Genomic DNA, 22,581 nt, shown 5'->3' with positions numbered 1-22,581 from the left:
TGCACTGTGTCCACTTTTGAAATTGAAATGTATTGGTTACATGTAAACAAAGTGCATTTCAAGTGATATATTCTTGAAACTGTACTTAACCTGCAATAGAGATTCTTTTGGTTCTAGAAATAAAGTAACAAAGTATATTTTTGATACATAAAACATTTGCCTGGAGTTAGTCTTTGAGTGTGTGCCTCATTTCTTGACTGTGTGTGTATAACAAATGCTTAGCGCTACCATCTGATAACCCTAACTGCTCACCACACTACCACAAAAGAGAGCATTAGTATTATTTACTTTAGCCTCTAAAGCCTCTTGGGATCCACTAGACTCTGTGCACACTACACCTTTTTTGGAATAGTATAATCAGAGGCAGCTTCCTACACACTCCACCTTCACTGATGGCAGAAACCTGACGGTCCAAGAAACCTCTGCACCTGGATTTCCTGGACAGAGGATAAGAGGACTGAATCCCTAGCCCTAAACTTGTCGCCGTACAACACCTGGGCTTCCCTGTTCTGCCCGGTGTGGCCTTGACCGTTGCCCAGTACTTAACTCAAGTCCAGGAGATTGGTCCTGTATGTCTCTGTACTATACCTGTTTGCCGTAGTTGTTTTTCCTCTATATGGTAGCATTGCAATTTTAAAGAATGACTGCCGACTTTTCTGAACTAAACTTTCTTGCAAAATATACTTACCTGATCGTATTGATTCTGGTGCCTAAAGATACTTGTTGTTTTTTTAAATTGGTGTGGATCTCCTTCTCGAGTCGTCTCATTTATTAACTGTGGGGCTCATTAGGAGTTTGATGGTCCGACCATCAGACCTCCAAACCCAAGAGGATGGGGCTGCCATTGTACCAGTAGCCTCACCCCTTGCCGTATTACTATGTTGCCACCGGGCTGACTGGCGGAAACGGTGCCACGGCATTGGCCTCAACGCCATTAAGGGAGCCGAGGCCAATGCGGTCACACAACAGCACCCTCGGAAAATGTGCACTATCTATAGTGCAGCATTCTGAAGGCGCTGGCAGGGGTCCCCTGAAGTGCCATGCAGTAGGCATGGGCAGTGCTGGCCCGCCTGTGGCCCCAGCACTGGCTTTCTGCCTGCCTTTCCATGACGGTGAAACCTCTAAGGAAAGGCTGGAGGAAACTGGACTTGTGATCGGTATGGCGGTGCTGCAATGGGCACTGCTTTGGCTGACCATGACTGCGACCGCCGCCACTCCGTTAGGATCTGAGAGTTATAATCAGGTCAGACCGCCGGGAGTGAGGCAGTGAGACTGCCACCGCAAGTTTGGTGGTCTTAAGATTGCAAAACTAGTAATGAGGCCCTGTCTGTGTTTGCAGATGTCTAACACTCCTCTCTGATAAGCCTAAGGCTGCTCGACCACACTATCCCCTAAAAGAGCACCTTGCAATTGCTAGAGCAAGCCTTTCTCACTAGTAAGGAAACCGCTGAACTCTTTGAACGTTATACCTCATTTTGGTGTACCATATAAAGTGCCAGGTTCCTACACTCACTGGAACACAGAGAAGCTGAGTTCTTCTGCTTGATGAACACTCATTGCAACCGTGTGCAAATCAGCTCATGATGTTGTGGAGGAACATGAAGGAGACACCTGTACTTTTTTGTGTTGGTGACGTCAACAGAGAGCAACAACCTTATCTGTTGGTTGCAGAAGAAGAGGCCTTCTCCATCGAGGGCAGCTCTGGAGGGGACCTCGATCTACTTGGAGAATGAGAACCTCCTACCTACTCAAGTTAATGTTTGATACTGCCCATCTTCCTCAACACCATATGGAACAGTCTTCATCTAAAAGACATTCAGCCTTTAGGGACCATCATCCAGGGGCACTGTCCCCCACTGCCTTCCGGCCATGGTGGGCACCAATCAACTACTTCGAATACCCCATCGACTTGGTGCCGGAAAAACATTCCACGTCGACTGCTACGGCACCAACCATCTCAGTAATGGACTGCCCGTCAGCCCTTCCTGATCCTCAGCACAGGGTTTCTCTGCATCAACACTGAGCAGACCTTAGGTCCCAAAACGGCATCCACTTTCAAAACCAAACAGCTCTAAGCCGATCTCAAATGCTGAATCCGGCACTGCAGTGGAGCCTGCAAGAACAGTTGGACAAAAAAAAAAAAAAAAGAGTCAAATTATCAATCCCCATATGGGCCGCATCCTTGCTCACCCTTTCACAGCTGCGACTCGCTGTCCTTTCAAGAGGCTCTGAATGCTCCAGCCATTTCAAGAGGCCCTGGATGCTCCAGTCCCTCCCAAGATGCACAAGAAGGCAGTGAAGAATACTAGCAACAAGAATAAATATATTTTCCTTTTTGTGCTTCACTTCCTTCTGAATTGTTCTTTAAAGATTCAAAGCATACCTTTCTATTAACCTTATTAAACTTTGAAAACCATTATGCAGTCATTCTCGGTCTCACTGTAGTAAAAAAAAACAATATCATTCACAATTTAAAAAACAGCAATTGCATATATTAAAAGCACATTCTGTAAATACCGCAATCTGTTATATTCATATTACATTCAAATACATAAATCATTTTCTATTAAGACCAATTCGCTATTAACTCTGTCAACATGAAGTTTTATTAAGAATAGTTATGGTTCATGTAGGAGGCTGGCTCAGCTGGCTGGCTCAGCCTACGGTGTACACCTATGGTGAGGCACTCTAGTCTGAGTCGACGCAACCCTTAGTGATAGTGAGTAGGTGTCCAGATAGCAAAAGCTCTCTAGGGCTAGCTGTGGTGAGCAGCTAAAGCTTATCTAGGAGGAATGTAAAGCACTTGCAATACCACAATAGTCAGTAACCAGTCACAGGAAAGAACCACGCCAGGTGTTGCAAAAATAAGTTTCTTCATTACAGCATTAAAGCTATGCTAACCTTGATATATCTGCTCTTGAAAATAACACACAAAAATATACACTTGGCACTGAGTGGGAAAATAATAAAATTACATGGGACCCATTTTGGGGGGGGGTTGTGGGGCGGGAATCAATAGAGGTGCCCAACCAAGGTAAGTGTGTACTTACAAAGCCCAGGGAATGGAGTCTGGTGTTTGTGGGAGGGCCCTGCTCATGCAGGAGTACCCTCACACTTAGGGACTTGCATGTTTCCCTTTGGCTGAAGGGCCTATCAGAGAGGGGTAGTTTACAATGTCCAAATGCAGTGATTGTGATATAAGGCAAGCCTTGTATCTGAAGTGAAAAGTGCATGCACCATTTTATGCAGGCTGCAATGGCAGGCCTGCAGACACAGTTTGCATAGTCTCCCATGGGTGGCATAGTACATGCCTTAGCCCATGGGGGACCCCTGGTGCACCAATACCCTGTACCGAAGTACCATATACTGGGGAATTACATCGGTGCACCAGTATGCCAATTGTGGGGTGTAAAGGTTTACAACAACCACATTTAGAGGAGAGAGCACAGTCACCGGGGTCTTGATTAGCAGGATCCCAGTGTACTACAGTCTAAACACTGACACCAGGCAAGAAGTGGCAGGGTACTACAACCAGAACCCAGCTTCCTACAGTTCCCACCACCGTCATCAGGACACACCATTTAAAAAAATAAAATAAAAAATAACACTTATCTTATGATTGATTTCTTGTGACTTGCATTTGTGCATTCCGGATACCTCATTTTCATCAGAGACTTGAAGGGTTACCATCCTAATCCTTAATATTTACCCAGTCTTCCTAAATCTGAGCTGAATTTTCTTTTCCTCACTTTCTCCACACCTGAAGGCTCATGTTAAACTTGCTGCAGAACATTTCAGCCGGATTGTTCAGTTCAGAAGCCGATGTCCTCCGTTTCCTGCTCTAAATACTGCAGAGATCCTTGTTTAAATTATGGCAGCCCGTTTTTGCCAAATTCTTGATACTTTAAAGAGTTGTCATGATCTGAGCCTAATGTTACCCACTCCAGTTGCCCAAGGGCTCCCATTATATTCTTAGATGGAGTCCCTCAATCCTCAGATCAGTACTGGAATTGCAAGAAGACCCAGCAAAGAGTGGCAGCATCAAGACTGGACTGCACCTGCTACACCCAAGGGATCTGTAATGAGGTCTGTTCCTCTTGTGCCCAGTCATGGAAAAGAGCTGAAGCACAGAAGTGACTACAAAGGTTCGGTGGCTAGACCTCCGTGTTAAGCAATAGGACTACAAAATCCTGTCTGACGCGGTTTGCTGAAGTGCAGCCTAGTAGACAGTCTTGACCATCACAAGGTGCCCCCAAGATTTTTGGACCTGTGACCAAAGTCACAGTGGACTTTGAACCCCAGATAAGAAAAATTATCTTACCTATATGGAGCTGTTACAACTGCTGTAAGCAAGAGACCGGTTTATCAGTTTTGGCTGGACCTGCTCTGAACTCTCCTGGTGCATCACGGGAGAAGACCAGAGACCATGCCTGGCGCCTGTGGATATCAGGTTGGCAGTAGGAGCACTCACTACATATCTTCAGCATCCTGTGTTCCCCACAGTGGAAAAGAATACAATTACAGAGAGGACTCTTAGAATGCCTAACCTGACCCGTATCAATCTCCCTGGATGTAAGTGGACCCTGTGAATGGCTCCCAACCCCATTGTGGCATGTCTAAGTGAAGGTTAGGTTACGTTCTAGGCCATATTTACCATTTTTATATAATTCAAGTTCCCGCAGCCATTTTTCTAAACATTAGTCATTAAAAAGACACCAGTAATAGTGACCAGAATGAACAGATAGTAAACAATACAGGTATTATTTTATCCACTTTCATGGTACAAAGCCAAACCTAGAACAGTTGACCACCTTTGGATATCGCCCATATCCCAAAATGATATTGGGCAGGAAAATGACCCATTGACTAGAACATACAATCTGAATTATTTGCTGGGTTCAGAGTAACCTATGAACGTACATCACTTGGAACTCCTATGAATGTTTTAACCCTAAAAGAACTGTTGAAGTTTAGTTTGCAGTGCTTTGAACCATGTTCGGTGGGATACCTTTTCTCAATTCCATTTCCAAATTGATACTTCTTGATAATTAGTGAAAATAATGCAGTTTATAACATATGTGCTGCAAAAGTTACTTGGCCTAAAATACAATCTTCCCTAATTGATAGTGTGTTCCACATCAAATGTATTGTTCCCAAATTCCCCATCAGCAAAGGTGATTGAGCTAGTGAGCTGCTTTCAGCTGTTCCTGACACTACTTGAGGTTGATTTTGACCCTAAGAGGAATCTGGGCTTATTGGTAATGTGGGTGGGATCAGGTATGCAGATGTTCCTATTCTGATGCTTTGTATGTTATTTCAATGTTTTTAGTGGTTTGGGAGGAATAAGCAAAGCATTTAAACCTAGAAAAGTTACCAAACTGCAAAGCTCATCTTATAGGTGAATAACTTCTTAATGTCCCGAGTGGCTTCTCTTAGTGTGTTTGCTGACCAATACCTGTTGTTTCCTTACTTGACATCAGTTTATGGACAGTATCTGGTAGGCAGCAGTAATGAAGAAAGCTGTGAGTTGGCATAGCCTGTTGTCTATACTGACGAGAAATGTGTACTCACTCTTAACTCCTATGTGGAGTTAGTGTGTGCTCCAGTACTGACCATTTGAGGAAGGGCTTCCTTTGTCCTATGAAGGAAGGAGTGATTGTGGAGAGAGGATAATGTACTATGATGACTAAAGAGGTCTATAGATAAGAGCAACCTTAGCTTTTTTATTGTGTATCTGTGATATTTATTGTCATAAGTTATTCTCCGTTTTCACTTGCAGGTTTGCGAGGTCCTCTTCTCTAGAACTGTGAAGTATGATGAGCTGTACTCTTCGCTCATCTCTCTCCTGGCAGCTGGATCCCATTTCGATACTCTACGAAGAAAGGAAAACAAAAACATAACACCTCTGGTAAGAGATCACTGGAACAGTGGGACATGGGGAACTCCCTGCGTGGGTGATGCTGCTAAACAAGGAAGTTGGCGAGCATTGCTGAGTCACAGCACTTAAATGTCTATTCTATAAGGTATGAGGGTGAGGTTCTGACCAAGAGTATTGTTAAATCATTTGAAAGGAATCCCGGTGCTGCTGTTAAGCAGTGAAAATGAGATTGAGTGCGCTGAATGTCATCACCCAAGTATTTCATTGATGTGATGTCTCAGTGCTGGTTGAGATTGTGATGAGGATGTACAAGATGTATGACCCTGTGATGCTGAGCTAAGTCAGATAACTGACACAAATATAGTCTGATGCAAGAGGAGAAATTTGTGGCCCTGGGATACAATATTTGAGGACAGATTCTGGTGACTGGGTGATGGTGGAGGGAATTGGTGCATAAGTATGTAATGACAAGAAGCCTGTGATCCAGTAAATTAATGATTAACTCATAGCTGGACGTGTTAGGGTAATTTTTAATTTGTCTATATCCATTATTGCTTTACTCCACAAAAATAATTTATTAGCATCAACGACTATGAATGACAGCTGCCCCTGACCTAGAGTATAGATATTTGAGTGTAAACAAATTGCTTGTCTGTGCCTGTGCATTACATCCAGGGGCAATCAGCTTGTATCAGAACTTAAGGAATGTATAACAGGAGGCTTTATTTTAGGACATTTACATTGGGATTGGCAGTATTCATATCGCATGAATCTTATTGATGGTAAGTAAATGTTCGATGGCATATGTTGCTGCAGATACACATGTGTGGCACAGTCCGCTGCCTGGTGTTGGGCTCGGAGTATTACAAGTTGTTTTTCTTCGAAGAAGTCTTTTTTGGTCACGGGACCGAAGGACTCCTCCCTCCTCGGCTCCATTGCGCATGGGCGTCGACTCCATCTTAGATTGTTTTTTTCCGCTGTCAGGTTCGGACGTATTCCTTTTCGCTCCGTGTTTCGGTTCGGAAAGTTAGTCAGAATCTCGGAAGAAAGCGTCGGTATTGTTCCGTTCGGTATCGGGATAGTTAGGTACATCGACACCGATCATCGGAAGACTTTGGGGTAGTTTCGATCCCCCACCGGGGCCTGGTCGGCCCGACCGCGTGCGACATCGAAGCCGATGGAACGGACCCCGTTTCGTTTCTGCCCAAAATGTCACAGTAAGTATCCTTATACAGATCAGCACTTGGTCTGTAACTTGTGCTTGTCCCCCGAGCACAAGGAGGATACCTGTGAAGCCTGTCGAGCCTTCCGGTCCAGAAAAACACTCCGGTACCGAAGAGCCAGGCGTCAACAAATGGCGTCCACGTCGACAAAACAACGTTTCGACGAGGAAGAGGAAACATTCTCGGTTCCGGAATCAGAATCCGGAGACTCCGACGTCGAACAACAGCAACAAACTGTGAGTAAGACGTCGAAAAGTAAATCCATCGACAAACCGAAAGCCCAGGGGACGCCACTGCCAACAGGCCATGGCTCAACCCATAAAACAGGCGACCCGTCGAAGGCGCCGAAAAAGGGCACGCCCATAGCGAAGACACCCGACTCCGGTCGAGGGACCGCCATGGAGCAACCTCGGAGCCGAGAAAGCGGCTCCGAGAGACAAAAACAAGATACCGGCACCGAAAAACATCGGCACCGAGAATCCATGCCGAAAGGAACAAAAATTCTGTCGGTGCCGAAACCGAAAAAAGATTCTCTCTCGGCGCCGAAAAATACCACACCTTCATCCTACTCAGAGGAACAAGGAATAAGTGGCCAAATGCACAGATTTGGACAAGAGCTCCAAAGTGTAGAATCAGACTACACACAAAAGAGACTGTACATCCAGCACGACACAGGGAAGATATCAACCCTTCCCCCAATCATGAGGAAAAGAAGGATCGAACTTCCAAAGGATGACGCACAACCACAAGTCAAAGTGGTTAAAAAAGTCACGCCTCCGCCCTCTCCACCACAGGCATCGCCGGCACAAACACCGCCACAAATGCACTCACCAGCGCAAACTACCATAAGTCATGACGATCAGGATCAAGACGCTTGGGACCTGTATGACACCCCAGTGCCGGACAATGATCCCGAGTCATACCCCACAAAGCCGTCACCGCCAGCAGACAGTACCTCATACTCGCAACTGGTGGCTAGGGCAGCAGAATTCCACAATGTCCAACTGCATTCCGATCCTATAGAGGATGATTTTTTATTTAACACCCTCTCGGCTACACACAGCCAATATCAATGTCTCCCAATGCTACCAGGGATGTTACGGCACGCAAAACAAATTTTTGAAGAGCCCGTAAAATCAAGAGCCATCACCCCAAGGGTGGATAAGAAATACAAACCACCACCCACAGACCCAGTGTTTATTACTTCGCAGTTACCACCTGACTCCGTGGTAGTAGGGGCAGCTCGCAAGAGAGCAAATTCACATACATCTGGCGACGCCCCACCTCCGGACAAAGAAAGCCGAAAATTTGATGCGGCAGGGAAAAGAGTAGCATCACAGGCAGCCAACCAGTGGCGCATCGCAAATTCACAAGCGCTGCTGGCCAGATATGACCGAGCACACTGGGACGAGATGCAACTTCTCGTAGACCATCTTCCCCAGGAATACCAAAAAAGGGCGCAGCAAATAGTGGAAGAGGGACAAACGATCTCAAACAATCAAATCCGCTCTTCACTAGACGCAGCCGATACTGCAGCAAGAACAGTCAACACTGCTGTCACCATAAGGAGACACGCTTGGCTACGCACTTCAGGCTTCAAACCTGAAATCCAGCAGGCTGTCCTTAATATGCCCTTCAACGAGAAATAACTTTTTGGCTCTGAAGTGGATACAGCCATTGAAAAACTTAAAAAGGACACAGACACGGCCATGGCCATGGGCGCACTCTACTCCCCGCAGAGCAGAGGCTCTTTCAGAAAAACTCCCTTTAGAGGGGGGTTTCGTGGCCAACCCACAGACACCACCAGCCAACAAACAAGAACCACACCATATCAGGGTTCCTTCCAAAGGGGAGGTTTCAGGGGATATCGGGGGGGTCAATTCCCAAGGAGTAGGGGAAGATTCCAGACTCCAAAAACACCTCCACCTAAACAGTGACTTTCAAGTCACGCAACCCCTTCACTCAACACCAGTGGGGGGAAGACTAAGCCAATTCTACCAATCTTGGCAACAGATTACAACAGACAATTGGGTATTAGCAATAATCCAACATGGCTATTGCATAGAATTCCACAACTTCCCACCAAACATCCCCCCCAAAACACGCAAAATGTCACCACAACATTTAGAACTTTTAGGACTAGAAGTTCAAGCACTACTGCAAAAGGATGCAATAGAGTTAGTACCAGTACAACAAAAAAACACAGGAGTTTACTCCCTGTACTTTCTAATTCCAAAAAAAGACAAAACATTAAGACCAATATTAGATCTCAGGACACTAAATACCTACATCATATCGGACCATTTTCACATGGTCACACTACAAGACATCATTCCACTGCTCAAACAGCAAGATTACATGACCACATTAGACCTAAAGGATGCGTACTTTCATATACCAATACACCCTTCTCACAGAAAGTACCTACGGTTCGTATTCAAAGGAATACATTACCAATTCAAGGTGTTGCCATTCGGAATAACAACTGCACCAAGAGTGTTCACAAAATGTCTAGCAGTAGTAGCAGCACACATCAGGAGACAACAGATACATGTGTTCCCTTACCTAGACGATTGGCTAATCAAGACCAACACAGTAAAAAAATGCGCAAACGACACCACATTTGTCATACAAACCCTTCACAAACTGGGGTTTTCCATCAACTATACAAAATCACACCTAGAACCGTGTCAAACACAACAATATCTAGGAGCAACCATCAACACATCAAAAGGAATTGCCACTCCAAGTCCACAAAGAGTGCAGGCATTCCACAAGGTAATAAGTGCTATGTTTCCAAACCAAAAGATACAAGCAAAACATGTGCTAAAACTTCTAGGCATGATGTCATCATGCATAGCCATTGTCCCAAACGCAAGACTACACATGCGACCCTTACAACAGTGTCTAGCATCACAATGGTCACAGGCACAGGGTCAACTTCAAAATCTGGTGTTGGTAGACCGCCAAACATACCTCTCGCTTCTATGGTGGAACAGCAAAATTTAAACAAAGGGCGGACATTTCAGGACCCAGTGCCTCAATACGTTATAACAACAGATGCTTCCATGACAGGGTGGGGAGCACACCTCAATCACCACAGCATTCAAGGACAATGGGATATACACGAAACAAAATTTCATATCAATTACCTAGAACTGTTAGCAGTATTTCTAGCGTTAAAAGCCTTCCAACCCATAATAACACACAAATACATTCTTGTCAAAACAGACAACATGACAACAATGTATTATTTAAACAAACAAGGAGGAACACACTCAACACAATTGTGCCTCCTAACACAAAGAATTTGGCAGTGGGCGATTCACAACAACATTCGCCTAATAGCACAATTTATTCCAGGAATACAAAACCAACTAGCAGACAACCTTTCGCGAGACCACCAACAAGTCCACAAATGGGAAATTCACCCCCAAGTTCTGAACAAGTACTTTCAAATTTGGGGAACACCCCAGATAGATTTGTTCGCAACAAAAGAAAACTCAAAATGCCAAAACTTCGCATCCAGGTACCCACACCGCGAATCACAAGGCAATGCTCTATGGATGAGTTGGTCAGGGATATTTGCGTACGCTTTTCCCCCTCTCCCTCTCCTTCCATATCTAGTAAACAAGTTGAGTCAAAACCAACTCAAACTCATACTGATAGCACCCACATGGGCAAGACAACCTTGGTATACAACTCTACTAGACCTTTCACTAGTACCGCATGTCAAACTACCCAACAGGCCAGATCTGTTAACACAACACAAACAACAGATCAGGCATCCAAACCCAGCATCATTGAATCTGGCAATTTGGCTCCTGAAATCCTAGAATTCGGACACTTAGACCTCACACAAGAATGCATGGAGGTCATAAAACAAGCTAGAAAACCTTCCACTAGACACTGCTATGCATCTAAGTGGAAAAGATTTGTTTACTACTGCCATTCCAATCAAATACAACCATTACATGCCTCTACTAAAGACATAGTAGGATACTTACTACATTTGCAAAAAGCAAATCTCGCTTTTTCATCTATAAAAATACACCTCGCAGCAATATCTGCTTACCTACAAACTACTCATTCATCGTCTCTATTTAGAATACCAGTTATTAAAGCATTCATGGAAGGGCTAAAAAGAATTATACCACCAAGAACACCACCAGTTCCTTCATGGAATCTTAACATCGTCTTAACAAGACTCATGGGTCCACCTTTCGAACCCATGCATTCCTGTGAAATGCAATATCTAACCTGGAAGGTCGCATTTCTCATTGCAATCACATCCCTCAGAAGAGTAAGTAAAATACAGGCATTTACCATACAAGAACCATTTATTCAAATACACAACAATAAAATAGCTCTAAGAACAAATCCAAAATTTCTGCCAAAAGTAATCTCACCATTCCATTTAAATCAAACAGTAGAATTGCCAGTGTTCTTCCCACAACCAAATTCTGTGGCTGAAAGGGCACTACATACATTAGACATCAAAAGAGCACTAATGTATTACATTGACAGAACAAAGCTAATCAGGAAAACAAAACAACTGTTCATAGCTGTAGGAAGTTGGCTCTGTATGTGCTATTTCAAAGTAAGGAATAGCATGCACAGAGTCCTAGGGTTCCCCTTAGAGGTAAGATAGTGGCAAAAAGAGATAATACTAATGCTCTATTTTGTGGTAGTGTGGTCGAGCAGTAGGCTTATCCAAGGAGTAGTGTTAAGCATTTGTTGTACATACACATAGACAATAAATGAGGTACACACACTCAGAGACAAATCCAGCCAATAGGTTTTTGTATAGAAAAATATCTTTTCTTAGTTTATTTTAAGAACCACAGGTTCAAATTCTACATGTAATATCTCATTCGAAAGGTATTGCAGGTAAGTACTTTAGGAACTTCAAATCATCAAAATTGCATGTATACTTTTCAAGTTATTCACAAGTAGCTGTTTTAAAAGTGGACACTTAGTGCAATTTTCACAGTTCCTAGGGGAGGTAAGTATTTGTTAGGTTAACCAGGTAAGTAAGACACTTACAGGGCTTAGTTCTTGGTCCAAGGTAGCCCACCGTTGGGGGTTCAGAGCAACCCCAAAGTCACCACACCAGCAGCCCAGGGCCGGTCAGGTGCAGAGTTCAAAGTGGTGCCCAAAACGCATAGGCTAGAATGGAGAGAAGGGGGTGCCCCGGTTCCGGTCTGCTTGCAGGTAAGTACCCGCGTCTTCGGAGGGCAGACCAGGGGGGTTTTGTAGGGCACCGGGGGGGACACAAGTCCACACAGAAATTTCACCCTCAGCGGCGCGGGGGCGGCCGGGTGCAGTGTAGAAACAAACGTCGGGTTCGCAATGTTAGTCTATGAGAGATCTCGGGATCTCTTCAGCGCTGCAGGCAGGCAAGGGGGGGATTCCTCGGGGAAACCTCCACTTGGACAAGGGAGAGGGACTCCTGGGGGTCACTTCTCCAGTGAAAGTCCGGTCCTTCAGGTCCTGGGGGCTGCGGGTGCAGGGTCTCTCCCAGACATCGGGGCTTTAGGTTCAAAGAGTCGCGGTCAGGGGAAGCCTCGGGATTCCCTCTGCAGGCGGCGCTGTGGGGGCTCAGGGGGGACAGGTTTTGGTACTCACAGTATCAGAGTAGTCCTGGGGTCCCGCCTGAGGTGTCGGATCTCCACCAGCCGAGTCGGGGTCGCCGGGTGCAGTGTTGCAAGTCTCACGCTTCTTGCGGGGAGCTTGCAGGGTTCTTTAAAGCTGCTGGAAACAAAGTTGCAGCTTTTCTTGGAGCAGGTCCGCTGTCCTCGGGAGTTTCTTGTCTTTTCGAAGCAGGGGCAGTCCTCAGAGGATGTCGAGGTCGCTGGTCCCTTTGGAAGGCGTCGCTGGAGCAGGATCTTTGGAAGGCAGGAGACAGGCCGGTGAGTTTCTGGAGCCAAGGCAGTTGTCGTCTTCTGGTCTTCCGCTGCAGGGGTTTTCAGCTGGGCAGTCCTTCTTCTTGTAGTTGCAGGAATCTAATTTTCTAGGGTTCAGGGTAGCCCTTAAATACTAAATTTAAGGGCGTGTTTAGGTCTGGGGGGTTAGTAGCCAATGGCTACCAGCCCTGAGGGTGGGTACACCCTCTTTGTGCCTCCTCCCAAGGGGAGGGGGTCACAATCCTAACCCTATTGGGGGAATCCTCCATCTGCAAGATGGAGGATTTCTAAAAGTTAGTCACTTCAGCTCAGGACACCTTAGGGGCTGTCCTGACTGGCCAGTGACTCCTCCTTGTTTTTCTCATTATTTTCTCCGGCCTTGCCGCCAAAAGTGGGGCCTGGCCGGAGGGGGCGGGCAACTCCACTAGCTGGAGTGTCCTGCTGGGTTGGCACAAAGGAGGTGAGCCTTTGAGGCTCACCGCCAGGTGTGACAATTCCTGCCTGGGGGAGGTGTTAGCATCTCCACCCAGTGCAGGCTTTGTTACTGGCCTCAGAGTGACAAAGGCACTCTCCCCATGGGGCCAGCAACATGTCTCGGTTTGTGGCAGGCTGCTAAAACTAGTCAGCCTACACAGATAGTCGGTTAAGTTTCAGGGGGCACCTCTAAGGTGCCCTCTGGGGTGTATTTTACAATAAAATGTACACTGGCATCAGTGTGCATTTATTGTGCTGAGAAGTTTGATACCAAACTTCCCAGTTTTCAGTGTAGCCATTATGGTGCTGTGGAGTTCGTGTTTGACAGACTCCCAGACATATACTCTTATGGCTACCCTGCACTTACAATGTCTAAGGTTTTGTTTAGACACTGTAGGGGTACCATGCTCATGCACTGGTACCCTCACCTATGGTATAGTGCACCCTGCCTTAGGGCTGTAAGGCCTGCTAGAGGGGTGTCTTACCTATACTGCATAGGCAGTGAGAGGCTGGCATGGCACCCTGAGGGGAGTGCCATGTCGACTTACTCATTTTGTCCTCACCAGCACACACAAGCTGGCAAGCAGTGTGTCTGTGCTGAGTGAGGGGTCTCCAGGGTGGCATAAGACATGCTGCAGCCCTTAGAGACCTTCCTTGGCATCAGGGCCCTTGGTACTAGAAGTACCAGTTACAAGGGACTTATCTGGATGCCAGGGTCTGCCAATTGTGGATACAAAAGTACAGGTTAGGGAAAGAACACTGGTGCTGGGGCCTGGTTAGCAGGCCTCAGCACACTTTCAATTGTAAACATAGCATCAGCAAAGGCAAAAAGTCGGGGGGCAACCATGCCAAGGAGGCATTTCCTTACAATAGCTTTTCAAAAACCACACATAGGAAATCCAATCTCTAAACAAGGCATTGCTAGATGGATAGTCAGATGCATTCAAACATGCTATCTTAAAGCCAAAAGAGAATTGCCTATTACACCAAAGGCACACTCAACCAGAAAGAAAGGTGCTACAATGGCCTTTCTAGGAAACATTCCTATGAGCGAAATATGTAAGGCTGCAACCTGGTCTACGCCTCACACGTTTACTAAACACTACTGTGTAGACGTACTAAATGCACAACAAGCTACAGTGGGCCAAGCTGTACGAAGAACATTATTCCAAACTACTTCAACTCCTACAGGCTAAACTACCGCTTTTAGGGGAGGTAACTGCTTTATAATCTATGCCACACATGTGTATCTGCAGCAACATATGCCATCGAACTGAAAATGTCACTTACCCAGTGTACATCTGTTCGTGGCATTAGTCGCTGCAGATTCACATGTACCCTCCCACCTCCCCGGGAAGCCTGTAGCCGTTTAGAAGTAGATCATAAATCTTAAACATCTGAACATTTGTAAATAATTATTAGAAACTCTTAACGTACATACATATTCACTCCATTGCATGGGCACTATTTATACCAAACAACTCCATCCTCACCCTCTGCGGGGAAAACAATCTAAGATGGAGTCGACGCCCATGCGCAATGGAGCCGAGGAGGGAGGAGTCCTTCGGTCCCGTGACCAAAAAAGACTTCTTCGAAGAAAAAAAACTTGTAATACTCCGAGCCCAACACCAGGCAGCGGACTGTGCCACACATGTGAATCTGCAGCGACTAATGCCACGAACAGATGTACACTGGGTAAGTGACATTTTCAATATAAAACTACAACGCTCCCATAGCCCCTCTTGTGCTTGTGAGATTATATATACATATGTTCGATGGCATGTGTAGCTGCAGATACACATGCTGTGCACAGTCCGCTGTCTGGTGTTGGGCTCGGAGTGTTACAAGTTGTTTTTCTTCGAAGAAGTCTTTTCGAGTCACGAGACCGAGGGACTCCTCCCACTTAGATTCCATTGCGCATGGGCGTCGACTCCAGCTTAGATTGTTTTTTTTCCGCCATCGGGTTCGGACGTGTTCCTTTTCGCTCTGTGTTTCGGATCGGAAAGTTAGTTAGAATCTCGGAAAAAAACATCGGTATTGTTTGCGTTCGGTATCGGGTTAGTTAGGACAAATCGACACCGAATTTTGAAGAGCTCCGGTGGCCCTTCGGGGTTTTTTTAATCCCCCGTCGGGGCCTGGTCGGCCTGGCCACGTGCGGCTTCAAGGCTGATGGAACGGACCCCATTCCGGTTCTGCCCAAAATGCTATCACAAGTATCCGTATACGGATCACCATCTGGTCTGTAACTTGTGCTTGTCCCCCGAGCACAAGGAGGATACTTGTGAAGCCTGTCGAGCGTTTCGGTCGAGGAAGACGCTGAGAGACCGAAGAGCCAGGAGACTACAAATGGCGTCCACGCCGACAGGTCAAGATCGTTTCGAGGAGGAAGAAGAAGCTTTCTCCGTCCGTGAGTCGGATTCGGAAGAACTCGACGCCAAAGAAACAACCAAAACCGTGAGTAAGACGTCGAAAATCAAGACTCACGAGAAGTCTACAAAAGCCCAGGGGACGCCACCGCCAACAGGCCATGGCTTAACCCGAAAAATAGGTGACCCATCCAAGGCACCGAAAAAGGGCATGCTGGTGTCGAAGTCATCCGACTCCGGTCGAGATACCGCCACACAGCAACCTCGGAGCCGAGACGGCGGCTCCGAGAAACTTCGGCACAGAGACAGCGGCACCAAAGAATTTCGGCACCGAGACACGCCGAAAACAAAGAAGGTTTCTTCGGAGCCTAAAAAGACTTCCGAAAAGGTTTCGGTTCCGAAACAGCCAGCCTCTGACCCGAAAACTAGTTCCTATACAGAGGAACAAGGACTAACCTCCCAATTACATCGATTTGGAGAGGAGCTTCAATCTGCAGAGCCTGACTACACACAAAGAAGGCTTCATATTCATGAGGACACAGGGAAGATAACCACTCTTCCCCCAATCAAAATAAAAAGGAAACTTGCCTTTCAACAAAAGGACAAGCAACCACAGGCAAAGGTGGCAAAGAAAACAACCCCACCACCGTCTCCACCACCATCAATACATGCATCACCAGCAACAACTCCACCACTGATGCACTCACCAGCTCATACCACAATGAGTCAGGATGATCCCGATGCATGGGACATCTACGATGCTCCAGTGTCTGACAATAGCCCAGACTCTTATCCTACAAAACCGTCACCACCTGAGGACAGTACATCCTATACAGAGGTGGTCGCAAGGGCAGCCGAATTCCACAATGTCTCACTACATTCGGAACCTATTGAGGATGACTTTCTCTTTAACACCCTGTCCTCCACCCATAGCCAGTATCAAAGCCTTCCCATGCTCCCAGGAATGCTAAGGCACTCAAAACAAATATTTCAGGAGCCAGTTAAAGGCAGAGCCATAACTCCCAAGGGTGGAGAAAAAAATATAAGGCACCTCCCACAGAGCCAATATTTATTACAACACAACTAACACCGGACTCAGTAGTTGTGGGGGCAGCTCGTAAAAGAGCCAACTCTCATACATCAGGCGACGCACCACCTCCAGACAAGGAGAGCCGCAAAAAGAGTTGCAGCATAAGTAGCAAATCAGTGGCGTATCGCAAACTCCCAAGCACTCTTGGCAAGATACGACAGGGCTCATTGGGATGAAATGCAACATTTCATCGAACACCTTCCCAAAGAGTTCCAAAAAAGAGCGCAACAAGTGGTGGAAGAGGGACAAAGTATCTCGAACAATCAGATACGGTCTTCCATGGATGCAGCCGATACAGCTGCAAGGACAATAAACACTGCAGTCACAATACGGAGGCACGCTTGGCTGCGCACTTCTGGGTTCAAACCCGAAATCCAACAGGCTGTGCTCAATATGCCGTTTAATGAACAGCAATTGTTTGGGCCGGAGGTAGACACTGCCATTGAAAAACTAAAAAAGGACACCGATACAGCCAAAGCCATGGGCGCACTCTACTCCCCGCAGAGCAGAGGCACATTTCGGAAGACACCTTTTAGGGGAGGGTTTCGGGGTCAACCCACAGAAACCAACACTTCACAGACAAGACCACCTACCTACCAGGGTCAATATCAAAGGGGAGGTTTTCGGGGACAATGTAGAGGAGGCCAATTCCCAAGAAGTCGGGGAAAATTTCAAGGTCTCAAAACCCCTCAAACTAAACAGTGACTCACAAGTCACACAACCCCATCACACAACACCAGTGGGGGGAAGACTAAGCCAATTCTACAAATCTTGGGAAGAAATAACAACAGACACTTGGTGCAAAGAAATGGCTCCCTGTTGCAGTTACCCCCCACTTTTTGCCTGATACTGATGCTGACTTGACTGAGAAGTGTGCTGGGACCCTGCTAACCAGGCCCCAGCACCAGTGTTCTTTCACCTAAAATGTGCTTTTGATTCCACAATTGGCACACCCTGGCATCCAGGTAAGTCCCTTGTAACTGGTACCCCTGGTACCAAGGGCCCTGATGCCAGGGAAGGTCTCTAAGGGCTGCAGCATATCTTATGCCACCCTGGGGACCCCTCACTCAGCACAGACACACTGCTTGCCAGCTTGTGTGTGCTGATGAGAACAAAACGAGTAAGTCGACATGGCACTCCCCTCAGGGTGCCATGCCAACCTCACACTACCTATGCAGTATAGATAAGTCACCCCTCTAGTAGGCCTTACAGCCCTAAGGCAGGGTGCACTATACCACAGGTGAGGGCATATGTGCCTGAGCACTATGCCCCTACAGTGTCTAAGCAAAACCTTAGACATTATAAGTGCAGGGTAGCCATAAGAGCATATGGGCTGGGAGTCTGTCAAAAACGAACTCCACAGCTCCATAATGGCTACACTGAAAACTGGGAAGTTTGGTATCAAACTTCTCAGCACAATAAATGCACACTGATGCCAGTGTTGGATTTATTAAAAAATGCACCCAGAGGGCATCTTAGAGATGCCCCCTGTATTTTACCCAATTGTTCAGTGCAGGACTGACTGGTCTCTGCCAGCCTGCCGCTGAGAGACGAGTTTCTGACCCCATGTGGTGAGGCCCTTTGTGCTCTCTGGGGACAGAAACAAAAGCCTGCTCTGGGTGGAGGTGCTTCACACCTCCCCCCTGCAGGAACTGTAACACCTAGCAGTGAGCCTCAAAGGCTCAGGCTTCGTGTTACAATGCCCCAGGGCACTCCAGCTAGTGGAGATGCCCGCCCCCTGGACCCTGCCCCCACTTTTGGCGGCAAGTCCAGGAGAGATAATGAGAAAAACAAGGAGTCGTCACTGGCCAGTCAGGACAGCCCCTAAGGTGTCCTGAGCTGAGGTGACTCTGACTTTTAGAAATCCTCCATCTTGTAGAAGGAGGATTCCCCCAAAAGGGATAGGAATGTGACCCCCTCCCCTTGGGAGGAGGCACAAAGAGGGTGTACCCACCCTCAGGGCTAGTAGCCATTGGCTACTAACCCCCCAGACCTAAACACGCCCTTAAATTTAGTATTTAAGGGCTCCCCTGAACCTAAGAATTTAGATTCCTGCAACTACAAGAAGGACTGCCGAGCTGAAAGACCCCTGCAGAGGAAGACCAGAAGACACCAACTGCCTTGGCCCCAGACTTACCGGCCTGTCTCCTGCCTTCCAAAGAACCTGCTCCAGCGACGCTTTCCAAGGGACCAGCGACCTCTGAATCCTCTGAGGACTGCCCTGCTTCGAAAAAGACAAGAAACTCCCGAGGACAGCGGCACTGCTCCAAAAGAACTGCAACTTTGTTACAAGGAGCAGATTTAAATACCCCTGCAATTCCCCGCAAGAAGCGTGAGACTTGCAACACTGCACCTGGCGACCCCGACTCGACTGGTGGAGAACAACCAACTCAGGGAGGACCCTCCGGCGACTCTACGACTGTGAGTAACCAAAGTTGTCCCCCCTGAGCCCCCACAGCGACGCCTGCAGAGGGAATCCCCAGGCTCCCCCTGACCGCGACTGTCTGAACTCCATTTCCCGACGGCTGGAAAAGGCCCTGCACCCGCAGCCCCCAGCCCCTAAAGAAACGGAACTTCTGTGCAGGAGTGACCCCCAGGAGGCCCTCTCCCTTGCCCAGGTGGTGGCTACCCCGAGGAGCCCCCCCCTTGCCTGCCTGCATCGCTGAAGAGACCCCTTCGTCTCCCATTGAAACCTGAAGGAAACCCGACGCGTGTCTGCACACTGCACCCGGCCGCCCCCGCGCTGCTGAGGGTGTACTTTCTGTGCTACTTTGTGTCCCCCCCCTGGTCTGCCCTCCGAAGACGCGGGTACTTACCTGCTGGCAGACTGGAACCGGGGCACCCCCTTCTCTCCATTATAGCCTATGTTTTTTGGGCACCTCTTTGACCTTTGCCCCTGACCGGCCCTGAGCTGCTGGTGTGATAACTTTGGGGTTGCTCTGAACCCCCAACGGTGGGCTACCTTGGACCAAAAACTGTAACCTGTAAGTGCCTTACTTACCTGTTGAAACTAACAATAACTTACCTCCCCCAGGACCTGTGAAAATTGCACTAAGTGTCCACTTTTAAAACAGCTTATTGTGTTTTATGTGAAAAGTATACATGCTAAAGTAATGATTCAAAGTTCCTAGAGTACTTACCTGCAATACCTTTCAAAAGAGCTATTACATGTAAAATTTGAACCTGTGGTTCTTAAAATAAACTAAGAAAATATATTTTTCTATAACAAAACCTATTGGCTGGATTTGTCTCTGAGTGTGTGTACCTCATTTATTGTCTATGTGTATGTACAACAAATGCTTAACACTACTCCTTGGATAAGCCTACTGCTCGACCACACTACCACAAAATAGAGCATTAGTATTATCTCTTTTTACCACTATTTTACCTCTAAGGGGAACCCTTGGACTCTGTGCATGCTATTCCTTACTTTGAAATAGCACATACAGAGCCAACTTCCTACACTTGGGTCTTAGCAATTATCCAACATGGCTATTGCATAGAATTTCACAAATTCCCTCCAAAAGTCCCACCGAAAACACACAATATGTCAAAACAGCATATAGATCTTCTAGGACTAGAAGTTCAAGCATTACTACAAAAGGACGCAATAGAATTAGTACCAAGCCTACAAAAAAACACAGGAGTTTACTCGCTGTACTTTCTAATACCAAAGAAGGACAAAACTCTGAGACCAATACTAGATCTCAGAACACTAAATACCTACATCAAATCAGACCACTTTCACATGGTCACATTACAAGACGTAATCCCACTGCTCAAACAGCAAGACTACATGACAACATTAGACCTAAAGGATGCGTATTTCCACATACCAATACATCCTTCCCACAGGAAATACCTAAGGTTCATATTCAAAGGAATACATTACCAATTCAAAGTTTTGCCATTTGGAATAACAACTGCGCCAAGAGTCTGTACAAAATGCCTGGCAGTAGTAGCTGCACATATCAGAAGGCAGCAGATACACGTGTTCCCTTACTTAGACGACTGGTTAATCAAGACCAACACGCTAACAAGGTGTTCACGTCACACAAAGTATGTCATACAGACCCTTCACAAGCTGGGTTTCTCCAACTATGCAAAGTCACACCTTTTGCCGTGTCAAACACAGCAATACTTAGGAGCGACAATCAACACAACAGAAGGGATAGCCACTCCAAGTCCACAAAGGGTTCAAACATTTCACAAGGTGATACAGGCCATGTATCCAACACAAAAGATACAAGCAAAAATGGTATTAAAACTCCTAGGCATGATGTCCTCATGCATAGCCATTGTCCCAAACGCAAGATTGCACATGCGGCCCCTACAACAATGCATAGCATCACAATGGTCACATGCACAGGGTCAACTTCTAGATCTGGTGTTGATAGACCGCCAAACATACATCTCGCTTCTATGGTGGAACAGTACAAATTTAAACAAAGGGCGGCCTTTCCAAGACCCAGTGCCACAATACGTCATAACAACGGATGCTTCCATGACAGGGTGGGGAGCACACCTCAATCAACACAGCATCCAAGGACAATGGGACATACATCAAAGGAAGTTTCACATAAATCACTTAGAACTGTTAGCAGTATTTCTAGCGTTGAAAGCATTTCAACCCATGATAACCCACAAATACATTCTTGTCAAAACAGACAACATGACAACAATGTATTATTTAAACAAACAGGGGGGGGACACACTCGACACAGTTGTGTCTCCTAACACAAAAAATATGGCATTGGGCAATTCACAACCACGTTCGCCTAATAGCACAATTTATTCCAGGGATCCAAAACCAGCTAGCAGACAATCTCTCTCGGGATCACCAACAAACCACGAATGGGAAATTCACCCCCAAATACTGAACACTTACTTTCAAATTTGGGGAACTCCTCAAATAGATCTATTTGCAACAAAAGAAAACTCAAAATGCCAAAACTTCGCATCCAGGTACCCACACCATCAATCCCAAGGCAATGCTCTATGGATGAATTGGTCAGGGATATTTGCGTACGCTTTTCCCCCTCTCCCTCTCCTTCCATATCTAGTAAACCGATTGAGTCAAAACAAACTCAAACTCATACTAATAGCACCAACATGGGCAAGACAACCTTGGTATACAACACTACTAGACCTGTCAGTAGTGCCTCATGTCAAACTACCCAACAGACCAGATCTGTTGACACAGCACAGACAACAAATCAGGCATCCAAACCCAGCGTCGCTGAATCTAGCAATTTGGCTCCTGAAATCCTAGAATTTGGACACTTAAACCTCACACAAGAATGTATGGAGGTCATTAAACAAGCTAGAAGGCCATCCACTAGGCACTGCTATGCAAATAAATGGAAAAGATTTGTTTGCTACTGCCATAACAATCAAATTCAACCATTACATGCATCTCCAACGGATGTAGTAGGATACTTACTACATCTGCAGAAATCAAATCTGGCCTTCTCTTCCATTAAGATACATCTCGCAGCAATATCTGCATACCTGCAGATTACTCATTCAACTTCACTGTTTAGAATACCTGTCATTAAAGCATTCATGGAGGGACTAAAAAGAATTATACCACCAAGAACACCACCTGTTCCTTCATGGAACCTCAACATTGTCTTAACAAGAC

General features: G+C 46.4%; 1 protein-coding gene across 17 annotated transcripts in view; it reads left to right on the top strand.

Annotated features, from left to right (window-relative positions):
- UBR4 (ubiquitin protein ligase E3 component n-recognin 4) overlaps positions 1–22,581 on the top strand; it is a 1,862,787-nt gene that overhangs the window by 390,809 nt on the left and 1,449,397 nt on the right. For all 17 annotated transcript variants that reach the window (XM_069240131.1, XM_069240143.1, XM_069240141.1 and 14 more), the window contains exon 22: positions 5,780–5,908. In XM_069240131.1, the coding sequence (XP_069096232.1) occupies positions 5,780–5,908 (129 nt within the window). The remainder of the gene's footprint in view (positions 1–5,779; positions 5,909–22,581) is intronic.

Source organism: Pleurodeles waltl, chromosome 6 (genome assembly GCF_031143425.1).
Source record: "Pleurodeles waltl isolate 20211129_DDA chromosome 6, aPleWal1.hap1.20221129, whole genome shotgun sequence".
Classification (NCBI taxonomy): Eukaryota; Metazoa; Chordata; class Amphibia; order Caudata; family Salamandridae; genus Pleurodeles; species Pleurodeles waltl.
This window is presented reverse-complemented; position numbering and strand designations above follow the sequence as displayed.